Source organism: Protobothrops mucrosquamatus, unplaced genomic scaffold, assembly GCF_001527695.2.
Source record: "Protobothrops mucrosquamatus isolate PMUCROS unplaced genomic scaffold, P.Mucros_1.0 scaffold_177, whole genome shotgun sequence".
Lineage (NCBI taxonomy): Eukaryota > Metazoa > Chordata > Lepidosauria > Squamata > Viperidae > Protobothrops > Protobothrops mucrosquamatus.
Genome location: NW_015386253.1, coordinates 994,519 through 1,009,131, shown reverse-complemented (window position 1 = coordinate 1,009,131; position 14,613 = coordinate 994,519). Strand labels below are relative to the sequence as shown.

Here is a 14,613-nt window from a genome sequence, read left to right as displayed (position 1 = left end):
TGTATATATATATATATATATATATATATATATATATATATATATATATATATATATGCACACAAAATTTTGTAGCTGACAAAGAGTTAGTGGGAGACTAGTATAGCTATTTCAGGCTCATTTTGCCCTCATCAGCTAGTCACACTCTTCAGGGATTCGAACCTGGGCAGCTTGCATGTTAGGCAGCTGTATTACCCTTTTGAGCCACAGGTTCCCCCTTACTCCTGTCAGCAGAAACCAGGGAGGATATATATCTGACTAGCTGATGAGGGCAAATGAGCCTAAAATAGCTATACTAGTCTCCCACTAAGTCTTTGTAAGCCACAAAATTTTGAATTTCTGGTGTTCACAGTATGTGAGGTCTGCCTGCAAAACATGCTCCTAGATTGGAGCAAAACGCAGAACAGACTGATTTATATTTGGTAGACCGTGTGTGTGTGTGTGTGTGGTGTGTGTACATACATACACACACTTGGTGTCTGCATGCTGAAAATATAAATTAATACCAACAAACGCTATGATCCAATTATAGATGGTAGATGAGGAGGGCAGGGCATGGGTGAGAAAAGTGGGATCTGTTATTAATTGATCAACAACTCCATTGTGATGCTCCCTCATTGGGCTCCAAGCTATCTGGCATTCTTACAAAAGGTGAGAAGGGTTGGGTATGATCTCACATGGGAGAGAGCAAGATGTTCTAGAGGGCAGGCACAACGGCAATGGTTTTTTTCTTGACCCTTCTAGTCAGAATAATCAGGCCAATGAGGCCTTCAGCAAGCATCCTCGGCCAGCATGGGTGGGATGGGCCAATCCCAGTAGGATGAGATGGTCCCTTAAGTAGCCTGGACCTATGCCATGAATGGCTTTAAAGATGATTACCAACATCTTGAAACAGACTGGCAGCCAATGCAGCTCATAGAACAGTAGTGTCACAGGGGCCAAGAATTCCTTGCGCTGCTGTAGCTTCCAAATACTCTTCAAGGATAGCCCTATGTAGAGTGCATTGCAATATCTCTAACTATGAGATAACTAGGGCATAAATGATCCTCTTAAAATATTCCCTATGTTAAAATAAACCCTCTTTAGGGTTTATTTTCCATTATCCTTCTCTTTCCTTGTAGCAAACTACAGGTAGTCCTAGACTTACAACCACAATTGAGCACAAAATTTGTTACTAAGTGAGACATTTGTTAAGTGAATTTTGACCCATTTATGACCTTTCTTGTCACAGTTGTTAAGTTAATCACTGCAGTTGGTAAGTTAGTAACACAATTGTTAAGCAAATCTGATTTTCCCATTAACTTTGCTTGTCAGAAGGTTACAAAAGGTGATCACATGACCCCAGGACACTGCAACCATCATAAATATGAGCCAGTTGCCAAGTGTTTGAATTTTGATCATGGGGATACTGCAATAGTTGTAAGTTGTGTGAAAATTAGTCATACTTTTTTAGTGCCATTGTAACTTTGAACAGTCACTAAATAAATTATTATAAGTTGAAGACTACCTATAAACTTAAGAATTAGGAATTGGAGACTAGTTTCATGAAGATTGTTTATGGCTAGGCTTTTACTACCTCATTTCTCAAGTTCGCCCCTTCCATTTCTTTAGAATTTCATACCATAGTTAGTATATTCTCCAGATTTTGACTATGTTTTAAAGTCTGCCTTCCTGAAATGCAACTGACTTTCAGCAATTCCTCCCCTAATTATTTTGAGATTCTTATATAATGTGATTGTCTTCTCCTTAGGTACCTAACACTTTCAGTCATTGATCAATTCTATTTGTCCTCATTAAATTTGGAATTTAGTTGAATTTAATCCTTGTTTTTTTCTTCCATTTTCTGAAAACTAATTTGCTATTAAGAAAGATCAGAAATGTGCTGAATCTTTCATTCTTAGCCAGTTAAATTCCTCAACTGATATCATGGTAGTTTGTTATCATAACAGCCTCTCTTCTTGAGAACTTGATGAATTGATTTAGAAAGGCATAGCCATATTTTCTCTCTGGGTAAGTGACCTGTAGTTAACATATCAAATGATATCACTCGTTTTGTACTTCTTTTCATCCCTACCAGATGCTTTCAATAAAACTTACATATTCATGATTTCCCCACCCACCCATTGGCATGTGACTTTTTTTTTTTAAATTAAAAAGCACTTTTCTGCCCCTTTTAAAGCTTATTTCTTGTAAAAAATAAAATAAAATCATTTGAGTTCTACATTTCAATTAGGATTTTCTTTCCACCAAATTTCCATGATGCTGGCCATATTTAATTTGATTTATTAGAATATTTAGCTATCAACATTCTGTGCACTGGTAGAAAAATTAGAAATTATGAATGCTATTCTTTACTGATCTCCCTACAACCATAGAAAGATTATCTAATAACATTTCCTCATAGTTTCCCTATTATCATATGCAGTCATGTTCTTAATATTTAGTAAACAATTTTTCTCAGCTTTTGTAAGATACAACCATTATTGCTTTTGAATCCTTTATATTGGGAAGTAAATTTTCATCTTGAAATCCAAAGAGTTGTTCATAATACTAATTTATTATAGTACTAACTGCCAGGAACCTGTTTTTTTCTGGTTTTATCATCAGCAAAATATAGATGAAAACATCACTTTTCCCCTGCTCTCTTTTCCTTTATAGAATTATTTAGAATCCTCTAATTAATCTGTATTCTAGCATTCACTGATTTCCATGGATAGGAGTAGATAGTAGTCAGTTTAACAAGACCAACTTTTGCTATTTTCTGAACACATGAATCAGAAAGTCAGCACAATTCTTAAAATCACTGTCTTCTTTACATATGTGTGTTTGTGTATGTGTGTGTATGCATATATACACATATATATGTATACGCAAGCAAGCAAGCAATTGGCATGGTCTTCTGCTAAGAAGACAAACATAATAGAGTATATACCCAAGTCACTATTGCTCCCTTATCATTCGTCTTTTGGCAGGATCTGAGATTGATTTGATCTCTTCCCATTAAGCTCCCTTGGGAAAATTCTATTTCTTTCCCATTGTTTCAACTGAAAAGTGAGGCAAAATAAATGACCCTCACATACCTTCAACCAGGAAACACCCCCCCCCATATAATTCTCACCCCCACCCTTGCTTCTTAAATTGCTGATTGAGATTGTGCTGCTTAATTCAATAGAACAGAACAATTCACATTTAATAGAAAAATCCTCTCTATAGAATTCCTACCATTGGTGGAGCTACGTGGTCCATTAACTTCAAAATAAGATTCAGTGCCTCTTCTCGAACCTGGTCTTTGGCATCTCCCATTCGATCCATCAATACTATGAGAACTAGAGGATAAAAATAAGACTAAATGCATTATGTGATAAACAATCTTAAAAGTATTTTGAAGCTCTATGTCAAAACAGTTTATGTTTGTTTCAACCATATTTTAGCTAGCCAAGATTTCTAAGATTACTAAGATGTGTACAGGTAGTTCTCGACTTACGACTACAATTGAGCTCAAAATTTTGTTTTTTTATTCATACTTGTACAGCTGGTTCTGAAAAATCTGTAACTTAAAATTACTGACTATCCAAAAGTACAATTTGTTTACATATATGTTACATATTTGTAATGCAATAATCTATATTACTTTATACATTATATAAAACAGCAAGCTCAGATAACTAAGAAAAATAACTAAAATTAATGTGGAAAACTTAATATAGAAACTATAAAGTATGAAGTGATAGTTTTAGTTACACAATTTAGAAAAAAATGAGTAAAAATTATAAACGTCCATGAAAACCCTACTATCTAGGGTATAAATTGCACAATATAAGGAAGCAAAACCATAACTTTTCTCCCCCTCATCTGCATTGCAATGCAAACATATTTATCTAGCAAAATAATTAGGAAAGAAATATATCGCACAATATATTTCTAGTTTATCTGAATGGATAGCCTGCGGGCTGGAACTCTGAGCCTTGAGCACTTCTCCTTCCCATAGTTCCTCGGTAGGAACATTCAGGGCAACTGAAGGCATTAAAAACCAATTTTAAATTCTTTGTATTTCACATGGTGAGTCCATGTTAGCCTAAGTCAGGGGTTCCCAACCAAGGGTGCTCGCACCCCCTGGGGGTGTGAGACGATATTTGAGGGAGCACGAAAACTTGGGTTTTCAAAATTATAGTGTATATGCATAATTTGTTATCATTATTTCGAACTTTGGTAAGGAGTGTGAGAATATATAAGAAGCATTCTAGGGGTGCAGGGTATAGAAAAGGCTGGAAACCACTGTCTAAGCTGTTCCATGTAACATAAAGGATATATGTTCTCTTTTGCTTGCTCCCTGATCTTCAAAATTGTTGACATCCATCCATTTGATTTTTTTTTTATCAATTTAACTACCAAAAATGCAATTGTAGAATTATAGAGATTCAGATCTCAAGAGAAATAGTACTGAAATTTCAGACAAGTGATACTATAAACAGTTGAACAGTTACAGTTAAATACAACTTTAATAGGTCTTAAGATCAGAAATCTTTAGCACCTTTTTCAGACTGACACATTAAAAGGCATATGCTTTTCTGAGCAAAACCTTATTTCATCAGATGTACACCTAAACTGTAGACTAAACTGATATAGACAGATTGGTTAAAAAAGATACACAATGTGATTTTAATATGTTAACCCATTGTGTTCACTGAGACTTTCTGAGATAGTTTGAAACTTTCTGATGTACACGTGTTCAGTAATTACTTGTCCAACTGTACTGGTAAAATTTCTTTTTTCCAAAATCTTTACTTGCAATAGAGTGCCAGCGAGGCTGAAGTGCTCTTATATTTCTTGCCCTTGTTTCCAGTGGTTAATGGAAAAATTGTTGACAAATGTTTGTCCATTAATTATTTTGCACAAAAGTTATCCTATCTGTTCCATGTAAAATCCTAAGAAGCATTATTGGCAAGTGATGGCATATATCACATTACAGAAATGGCATATGAAGTTATATTTCTAGTTGCTACAATTTTTGCTTAATAATTCTATTGAAGTTTTTAAAAATTATAATAAAAATACAAACTAAGCTAGAAAAAAAAGAAACTCAAAATATGCATAAAAAGAAAAAAGTAGAAAAGAAAAAAGCAACAAAAACAGTATTAAAGAAGTGACTTCTAACCATCATACAGAGAAGAAGCTAATATATCAACTTTTTATCATCTTTTAAAGTAACCAATAGAAAAACATCGTCCATTACCTAACTTTTATCTATATGTAATTCATAAATCATTATATTTTCAATCCTAGTTCAGCAAAAATTCTATTAGAAGTTACCAGAAATATGAAACAAATAATTTATACTAATAGTTTATCCTGATCAAATAGTCCAAGTTTATATTATGTCTTTTTGTTCTGAACAATCTTGACTTTTAAATAATTCCTATGGCATCACAAAATTTGATCTTCCATCACTGTTTGGTATTTAAAAAAAATCTTAAAATCTTTCATAAGTCTACTTTGTAAAACCCATAAACAGATATTGTCTAGGATTTCTGGTTGCTGCTGATCTATACTTCCTTTTCCCCCATAAAGAGGTATCATTCAGAGCAGAGTCCCCCAACCTTTCTGGTTCTGTGGACCAGCGGAGGGGAGAAGGGGATGGTTTCACGTGAGTGGTAGTCATGCGTGCATACAACTCCATTTATGCAAGTGGCAGGCTCAGGCAAATGGAGAGTGCATATACATGCTTGCCTGCTGCTCCAACAAGTCGGGATGTGCTCATGCCCGCGCTCACCTATCACTTCCAGGCCCAGCTGCAAATGGCTCACAGCCTACTAGTGGGCCACAGCCTGGGAGTTGGAGACCTCTGATCTACAGCAAAAGGGCTGCCTGCCAGAAATTTGGTCCATATGTGACCAAGTGTCTTCAGCAGGCATCTCCTTGAGAGCTAAAGGCCTGCCTTCCAGAGGGATTCCCCCCCCCCCCCAGTGGTGCTGAGTATCTCTGAAAGGCAAATTTTCACTCTGTCCACTTTATGACACAGGAACTTACTTACAACTGCAACCAGGCATGCCGGGATTGTGGTTTGGAGAAAAGTGCTTATATGACATCTAATTAAATGACTGCTTCACTCAGTGACTGAAGAGTCCAGTCTCAATTGTTATACAGATATACAGTCAAGGACTATCTGTATTTGACTATATACTTGTTTTTCAACCCTTAAAGCAAAAATAATCACTTTACAAACCAGAAGATGATTCAGAAGAGCTCAATATGAAAATAAAATGGGAAGTCTCAGGGCTTACTATTACAAATCACAAATGTAACATCGCCCAATAAGCTTAGTGAGACCATTGCAAAAATACCTTGGTTGTTTTCTTGCAGATGTTACATTACCCAAAGTACATCATGAGTCCTAGTAGGGAGTCAGATTTCCTCTCATTTTATAATCTAGTGACTTACCCTAGTTGGAGTGGTCTTGATGGTTCTTTGGGGGGGGCTGTTTACTGTTTCTTTGGCAATTCCTTGATTGGGATATTGTTTGCTGCTTGATTGTTGGTCTAATATTAATACTGATGTTAATCTCTGCTTGTCTGGATGTGGATCGCTGGTCAGGAGGTGTTTTGGTCTCCCCTGCCGTTTTGGTTTGTTGATTGTCTCTTCTCAATAGTGTATAGATATTGTTTGTGTCTATGTTCCTGGCCGACTTGTCAGGGTGCCTTTTAGGAATTCTCTAGTGCTTTTGGACTTGGCTTGGTTTAGGATAGTCCCAGCTTCCCAGTAGAAACTATGGTTAAGTCTGGCCATGTGTTGTTAAATTAAGGAGCTTTCATCATGTCTTCTGGCTGCTAGCTGGTGTTCATGGATGCACTGTTTAGTGTTCTGCCTGTTTGTCCTACATAGTGGCTGTTGTAATCCTTACACTATATGTTTTTGATGACTCCTGTTTTTTCTTCTGAGGCTGCTGGGTTTATTGGTTTACTTAGGATGTTTGGGAGGGCTTTAGTTGATTTCTGTGCTACACTGATGACATGGGGTTGTAATAGTCTGTGGGTGGTTTCTGAGATGTTTTTGATGTATGGTAGTGTTATCCTTTTCACAGTTTGTGTTGATTGTGCTGTACTGGGCTGAACCAAAAGACTGGATCTAAGGCTCTAAGCTCCATATCTCTACCCTGCTGAAGGTTCTTCGTTCCCCCTGAAGGCAGCTTTTTCACCAGACTCCAGAGACAAGAGTGTGCCCTCTCTGCAGGCAGTAAGAGCTTGCAAACTTACCTGCCAACTTCTCCATTGAGAAACCAGCTCAGAAGATTGCAAATGACGATCAAATGATTGCAGGGCAGTTGTCAACCAGCAATAAATACAGGTTACCAAGCAGATCATAATCACATGATTATAGGGGGCAGACACAGTGCAATGTTATATTATGGTCAGAAGTGCCTGTAAGTGCCCTTAACAAGACCACTGTAATTCTGGTTGTTCAACAAGTGGGCATAAGTCAGCAATAGTAGTGTTCTACATACAAATCTATCACCACACTTTCTCCATTATTATAAATTTGTGATGTACAGCCCTAATTAAAAAATAAACTATTGATGAAAAGATAAACATATTTTTATAGAGAAAATGTAAAAAATACTTACCAGTTCCTACATAGGTTTTGAAACGTCCTAATAGTCTTTCACTAAAGGCACTTAGGAGTTCTAATCCAAGTAATGAAACCTATGGAAACATAAAGAATTAAAATGATACTGTGGTAATTACCCAACCATTTAAAGCAACTATATAGATTTGAGAATGAGAATCTGTTGTATTAAATTTTATGCAGCTAGTCTTGTACAGGTAGTCCTTGCCTTACAATCACAATTGAGCCTAACATTTCTGTTGTTAGGCGAGACAGTTGGTAAGTGAGTTTTGCCCCATTTTATGAGCTTTCTTGCCACATTTGTTAAGTGAATCACTGCAGTTAAGTTAGTAACACAGTTAAGTGAATCTGTCTTCTTCATTGGCTTTGCTTGTCAGAAGATCACATAAGGGGATCACATGACCCCAGGACACTGCAACCATCATAAATATGAGTCAGTTGCCAACAGTCTGAACTTTAATCATGTGACTATAGGAATGCTGCAACGATCATAAGTATGAAAAATAGTCATAAATCACTTTTTTACGTGCCATTATAACTTTGTGCAGTCACTAAACAAATAGTTGTAATTTGAGGACTATCCGTACTATATACTTAAAAAACAAATGTTATCAATTTACATTGAAAAGAAGGCAATGCCTTGAATCTACTTTGATACAGAGAAATTAATTAAATTATAATTGCATGCTGGAATTGATCTGGATCAAACTCAACTCAGTACAGCTTCATTAATCACTTTTTTAAAAAAATTATTTCCAATTGCAATAAGTTTTGACATTGTTCAGGTTTTAAAAAATGTTTGTACCAATTATGTATTTTGTATTTTACATTAGAAGATTATGCTTAATTTAGACCTGGCAAATATTGTACACTTATCCCTTCATTAGATTATTGTCCTTAATCTAGCATATAGAATCTTAAATGTTAATAAGGTCACAAAATATATGTGTATTTTTTTGAAAAGTGACAGCCTAGAACTCTAAACTGGTAAATAAAATTCAAATGTTAGTATTTAATAGGGCAATCAGTATTATTAAGTATAAATTTTACTTTTTAACATTTTATTGTTATTAATATTTATTATTGTAATCAGTTTGGCATATATAATACAATATTTTTCCTGGGAATAATACTCAGATACGTACAGCTAGTCCTAAATTTATGACCGGCCATCAAAGACCATTCAAAGTTATGTTAGACTTAAAAAAAGCAAGTTACAACTTGTCCTTGAAGTTATGGCTGCTACAACCCCGCACAGAAACTGGGTATTCTGGATTCGTATAACAGACGTGTGATTTGCTTAATGACTGCAGTGACTCACTTTACAACCATCATAAAAATGATTGTAAAATTGAATCCAATCACATGGTGCCTCGACCTATAACTGCAATGATTTCTAATTGAAATTCCAGGTTCCATTATGTTGTAAATTGATGCTTCTAAATATACAAGCTCTAGGATTCCAAGGGTCCCAATGAATGAGCAAAAAATTAGCAAATTAGCAAAATATTGCAAATTTTCTTTTCTATTTTCTATTAATTATGTTGCTTTGATTTTCCCAGTGTCCAAGGATTTATAAAGACAGAGAACTATTGTGGATTTTCAGGGGAATGATTCTAGTACATGCCCATTTATACATCTGGATTAAAACTATAAGTGCTATTAGATTCCAGGTCTGACAGACTTTAAAGGGAAAGTTAAACATATAATTAAAGCTCCTTAACAGAAACATTGGTTTTTAGGAACTTATAGTTCATAATGACTGTAAAATATTAAGAATGCTTAGCCCCAATTTTGTACAATTTTCATCAAAAAGTAACATATCATATAAAAATTCTACATCTCTTGGTTTTATATTTTGCTTTATATATCCCTTTATTTTACTATATGGTTGCATATAATCCAAGTACCCACTATCCCAGATTTTAGAAAATATCTGTTGAGATGGGTGGTTTCAAAATTACACACACACACACACACACACAAAGAAATAGATAGATAGATAGATAGATAGATAGACTATACAAGAAGCTAGCAGTAAATATACATACATATATGTATATGTGTATATATGTATATGTGCATATAAAGTGTACAAGTTTAGGAACGAATTCAAAAGAAAGAATTAGAAAACGAGTATCCTTCTATAGAAAAATTAAACATGAATAATCTGGAAGAAAGACATAAAGGGAATCTGATATCAGAAACAAAACAAGTCACCAAGATCAAGGAATATGAAGATTTGTAAAAAGTCTCTTAAATTCAGTAGTAAAAAAAACGTGATAATTTTTATAAATGCAGTTTTAATATACAGCCAACAGTAAAAGCCAGATTTGTTGTGATAAAAAATCAGAACTTCTCGCAGGAAAAAAAAAATCTCTCAAAGTTGGAATTGATTGATTGAACTTTTTAGTCCCACCCAGTCTGCCGTTACCACCACAGCCATGGCCACCTAATGGGCCACGTCCACCCAGTTGGCCATGCCCACCCAGTTGGCCACGTCCACCCGGCACCCGACGATACATAAATGGGTTTTGGGTTGCAGTTTGGCACTCGGTCTCTAAAAGGTTCGTCATCACTGCTATAGTTCCTTGTCAGAAGCACCAAAGCAATTCCATGATAAAAGGATTAGCCAGTCACATCACCGTTGCCTGGGGGATGTGCAATTGGAGGTTCCTTTTGTGTACCTGTTAAGTTGCCCACTGAAATGATACCCATCTATCTACTCGCAGTTGCCCACTTTCAAATTGCTGGGTCAGCAGGAGCTGGAGCGGGTAATGGGAGCTTACCCAGCATCCTAACCATATGAAGCACGGTGCTCTCACAGCTAGTAATTTAAAACTGTCAAAATGAATAATAGCTCCTATAAAACCACATATGTAGGTGAAAGAGTGGCAGAACCTGGTGGTTCTGGTGGGGGAGTTAAAAGACGGATTAGCCTAGTATCTCTACATAACCACAAGCAAACTCAATTAACATTTAGCACCTGCTAAGGGTTAGATAAGGATCAACAGTATTAAAGTGGGCATCGGACTTAATTTGGCTGTGGCTATATAGATTCTAGGCGGATCCCAAGTTCTGCCATTCCTTCTGCTATATTATGTCATATGCCAATTTGTCTTTAAAGTTACCTGATTATTTATTTCACGTTAAGCTACATAATCTTATACATATTTATCTATGAATATAAGTCATAGTTTTAAGTATTCACAATGAATTTGAAACTGAAATGGTATTCTATCAGGATAAGCCACAGTGTTTTAATGCAGTGATCCCCAACCTTTCTAGCTTCATAGCCCACGGCAGCAGCACTGGAGGTGGTTTCGCAATCTAGATCCTACACATGCACAGATAAAGCTTCATGTGCTGGCCCACTGCTTTCACAGCCTAGTTCCCAACAGAAAGCAGGGGACCCCTGCTTTAATGAATTCATTTTAATAAATTCATTATCATTATCTATTGTATAAAGAAATTGTATAAAACACTTCCTAACTTTATGATAAAATGTGTATTTAAAGCCTGGCAGAAATGAAAATGTATTATTACATTTAGCATTTAAAACAAGGTCATTCTAAAAGGTGCCTGATATTGGTAAAGCAAAAGTACCTTATGTGTTTAAAAAAAGCTCAAATTATTTGATAATGAAACACTATCAATTTCAAAATACTGTACTTTCAAAATGTTCACCAACAATCTGTAACTTTATTCTAATCAGTACATTAAAGTTTGGTCACATAACTATCTTCTCACTCACTTTTTTTAAACAGTTTATTAAATGGTTAAAAAATTATTGCATATATTAGTGAAACTTCATTTTTGTGAACCAGTTGGGGGAAGAAGTGCTTGTTATTGCTGATGTTAAATTGGACAACAACAGCCAATTAAAATGGGTAGTTTGAGATCCACAATGATGAAACATAGAAAAAGTTGAAAGGATCACGCACCTACATGAAAGCTGGGATATGACCACTGAAGTAAAGACAAGGATAGAAAAAGCTCGAACAGCATTCTTCAAAATGAAAAAGGTCTTCTGCAGTCACGACATAAGCCTAAGACTGAAAATCAGGCTTGTCAGATGCTATATTTTTTCTATCCTGCTCTATGGAGTAGAGAGTTGGTCTCTGGCAGAAGGCCACCTGAAGAGACTAGAAGCATTTGAAATGTGGATTTACAGGCGGCTGTTATGTATAAGCTGGGTTGACAAGATCAGAAATGAGGTGACAAGCCGCCTGGGAAAGCCAAGGGAAATCATCAAAACAATTAAAAAACAAAAATTAGAATATTTCAGACATGTGATGCGACACCCAGACAAATATGGCATACTCCATTTAATCCTCCAGGGAAAGATTGAAGGCAAACAAGGTCCAGGCAGAAGAAGAAGATCATGGCTTCAAAATCTAAGGGACTGGTTTGGACAAAACTCAGCAGCACTTTTTCGTGCGGCTGCTGATAAAAACAGGATCGCCAACATGATCGCCAATGTCCGATAATGGATATGGCACAAGAAGAATGATGAAACTAAACAAATGACACAAATCATGTTATTTGCATCTCTTTATGTTATTTACATAATGGTAATATTATGTAAATATAGCCAGAATTGCATTATTGTAATTAAAGTTTGCTGCATTGCTTTCTGCTAGATTAAGGTTTCACAATTTGACTTTCAAAAAGTCAATTAACAGTAATAGATAGAGGGAAATAGTTATTCCAAATAAAGTATTTTAAATGTTTTTTTCCATTTATTTACAATACCCACTAGGTTACCATTACATTTATTTGCAAGATGTCTTAATAATGTTCAAAATTTGAATCAATTACTCACTAGGTGTTAAATTATGTATACATAATCTCTGGAGTATTCTTGGAATCAACAGAAACCTGATTTGTAGAGCAATACTGCCACCAAATGACAAAAATGTAAACAAAGACAGCACTCAATACTACTGAACTAGATATTCTATTACTACTAATACAATAATATCCTGGAACTTTCTATGATACTCTCAGGTTTTTTAAAAAAAATTTGGTAACTCCATGCTTCTATTCTGGCAACCAAGAAAAATCTACTTAGAAGATTTGAAGTATGAATCATTTTGAATTTTTTACAACACAAAATGGAATAGTCTACAGTCTAAATATTCTAAATATTATTTAAAATATTTTTGTTGCTATTTGTTTTAATGGGAATATATTAAAGCTATTAATGTGATTTCTTTAATAAATGAAAAATCCTTATTAAATAAATATCTAACTCCTCTGGAAACAGTATATCCCCAAGTAACTACATAGAGTGTAAAAATATAAAATTTTACAGTAAAATGTATTTAGTTTGTTTCTGGTTTAGTGGATTACAAACTCCACTAAGTTAAAGTAGGGCCTTAAATAAATACAGTATATACAAGGATTACAGTTCTAAAATGACAACATGAAGTTTTTATAGTCAGTCCATAATGAAAATGAATGTAATACAAGTAATGTTCGACTTATTACCACTTGCTTAGCAACCATCTGAAATTATTATAGATCTACTTATTACCTGGACATGGAAGTCCTGACAGTTGAGGCCCCTCACAGTCATGTGATCAAAATTCAGGTGCTTGGTAAATGGGCTACATTTACAGCTATTGGCAGCTTCCCAGGGTCACATGTCAGTGTTTTGATGGTTTTGCTGTAAACTAACTTACTTCCACATTTTTTATAAAATTGCAATCATAACATATTGTTTTTCTTAACTGCTGCAAAAAAGGTAGTATAATCAGAAAAATCATATAACTAGCCCATTTTAGGACTGTCATAGCTTACAAATATGATGGGCAGGGTCCAACACAGTCATACATTGAGAATCTGTATTCTCATGAAAATAACCCACTTATATATTAGGAATATCTCACCTAATGTTATATTGATACTTGTCTACTGAATATACACATTTGAGTTAGTGAATTAAATAAAATTTAATTTTTACAAAGTAAAAGGATAAAATTGATATTAAATGAACATTGACAAAATTTATCTATTTAATGTTTCAACAATTTGCTTGAATGATAGAGAACTTAGTGAAAAAGCAACACAATACTTAACAAGAATCAGAAATACGTCTACATCAGGCACAATTATTACCTTATAATTACTAGAGTTAACCCATCCTGTTAATTCATTGATCACTGTATCAAGGCGCTGCTGATCCTGCTCAAGATCAGTAGAAATGCTGGGATTATTCAAATATTCCAGAAATTCCTGGCCAACTTGCAACCTGCGGCCCACATCTTTTTGTTGTATTTGTTCACAGAAATAATCCATTTTGCCATGCTCCATCGTATAGTAGACCCGAACTTTCCTATTCTTAATAACTCTGCTTCTAATGTATGTGAAAGGAATCACAAATTTCCAAGAAATTGTAATAAAACAGATTAGTTTTCTGCTCATCGGCTGGGGGAATGTCTTGTTTCTTTCCTTCACAAACGATGAAATATAAACTGTAAAACACCAGACTCTGAGGAATAAAACATTAAGTCATCATATGCCGAAGCATACAAATTCCAAAAAAATATACAGGGATTGCAATGCAAGCTCTGGGGGAAAAAAGTACTCTACAGCTATAAAAGGTTTAGTTGGAGGAGTAAGTCAGGGTGGCGATGTCTTCTCGGTCCCGTTTTCGCAGAATCCCTTCAGGAGGGGCTCAACAGCAGGAACCGTGAGGCACTTCAGCAGATGAAAGGCTAGGAGCGCTGCCCTCACGGCCGGGCAAATAACGCCGCAGATAGAGCCTGTGCCTCCCCGGCTTCAGGCGCCGCCGGCCACCTCACCACTTCTCACCGCAGTGAGCAATAGCGGCCGTTCCCCCTGGCCAGAGGAAATAGGAAGCGGCTAGAGCCGTTGTTTTGGGGCTGCGGCGAAGGCGGAACTTTCATGCTCCCTGCGAATCCCCGGACGAGGCAAGAAAGCTGAGTCGAAGAACAGCGAGAACGGAATCAAAGCGCTGTTTTGCTG

The 14,613-nt window shown here is 35.6% G+C and overlaps 1 protein-coding gene across 1 annotated transcript in view; it reads right to left on the bottom strand.

The window, feature by feature from the left end:
- The window catches only part of CLASP2 (cytoplasmic linker associated protein 2), a 163,234-nt gene extending 148,926 nt beyond the window's left edge, over positions 1 to 14,308 (bottom strand). The window contains exons 1-3 of the mRNA XM_029285485.1: positions 13,744 to 14,308; positions 7,619 to 7,697; positions 3,223 to 3,326 (exon numbers count right to left, since the gene is read on the bottom strand). Coding sequence (XP_029141318.1) covers positions 3,223 to 3,326; positions 7,619 to 7,697; positions 13,744 to 14,049 — 489 coding nt within the window. The 5' untranslated portion in view covers positions 14,050 to 14,308. The remainder of the gene's footprint in view (positions 1 to 3,222; positions 3,327 to 7,618; positions 7,698 to 13,743) is intronic.
- Between the last annotated feature and the right edge of the window lie 305 nt (positions 14,309 to 14,613).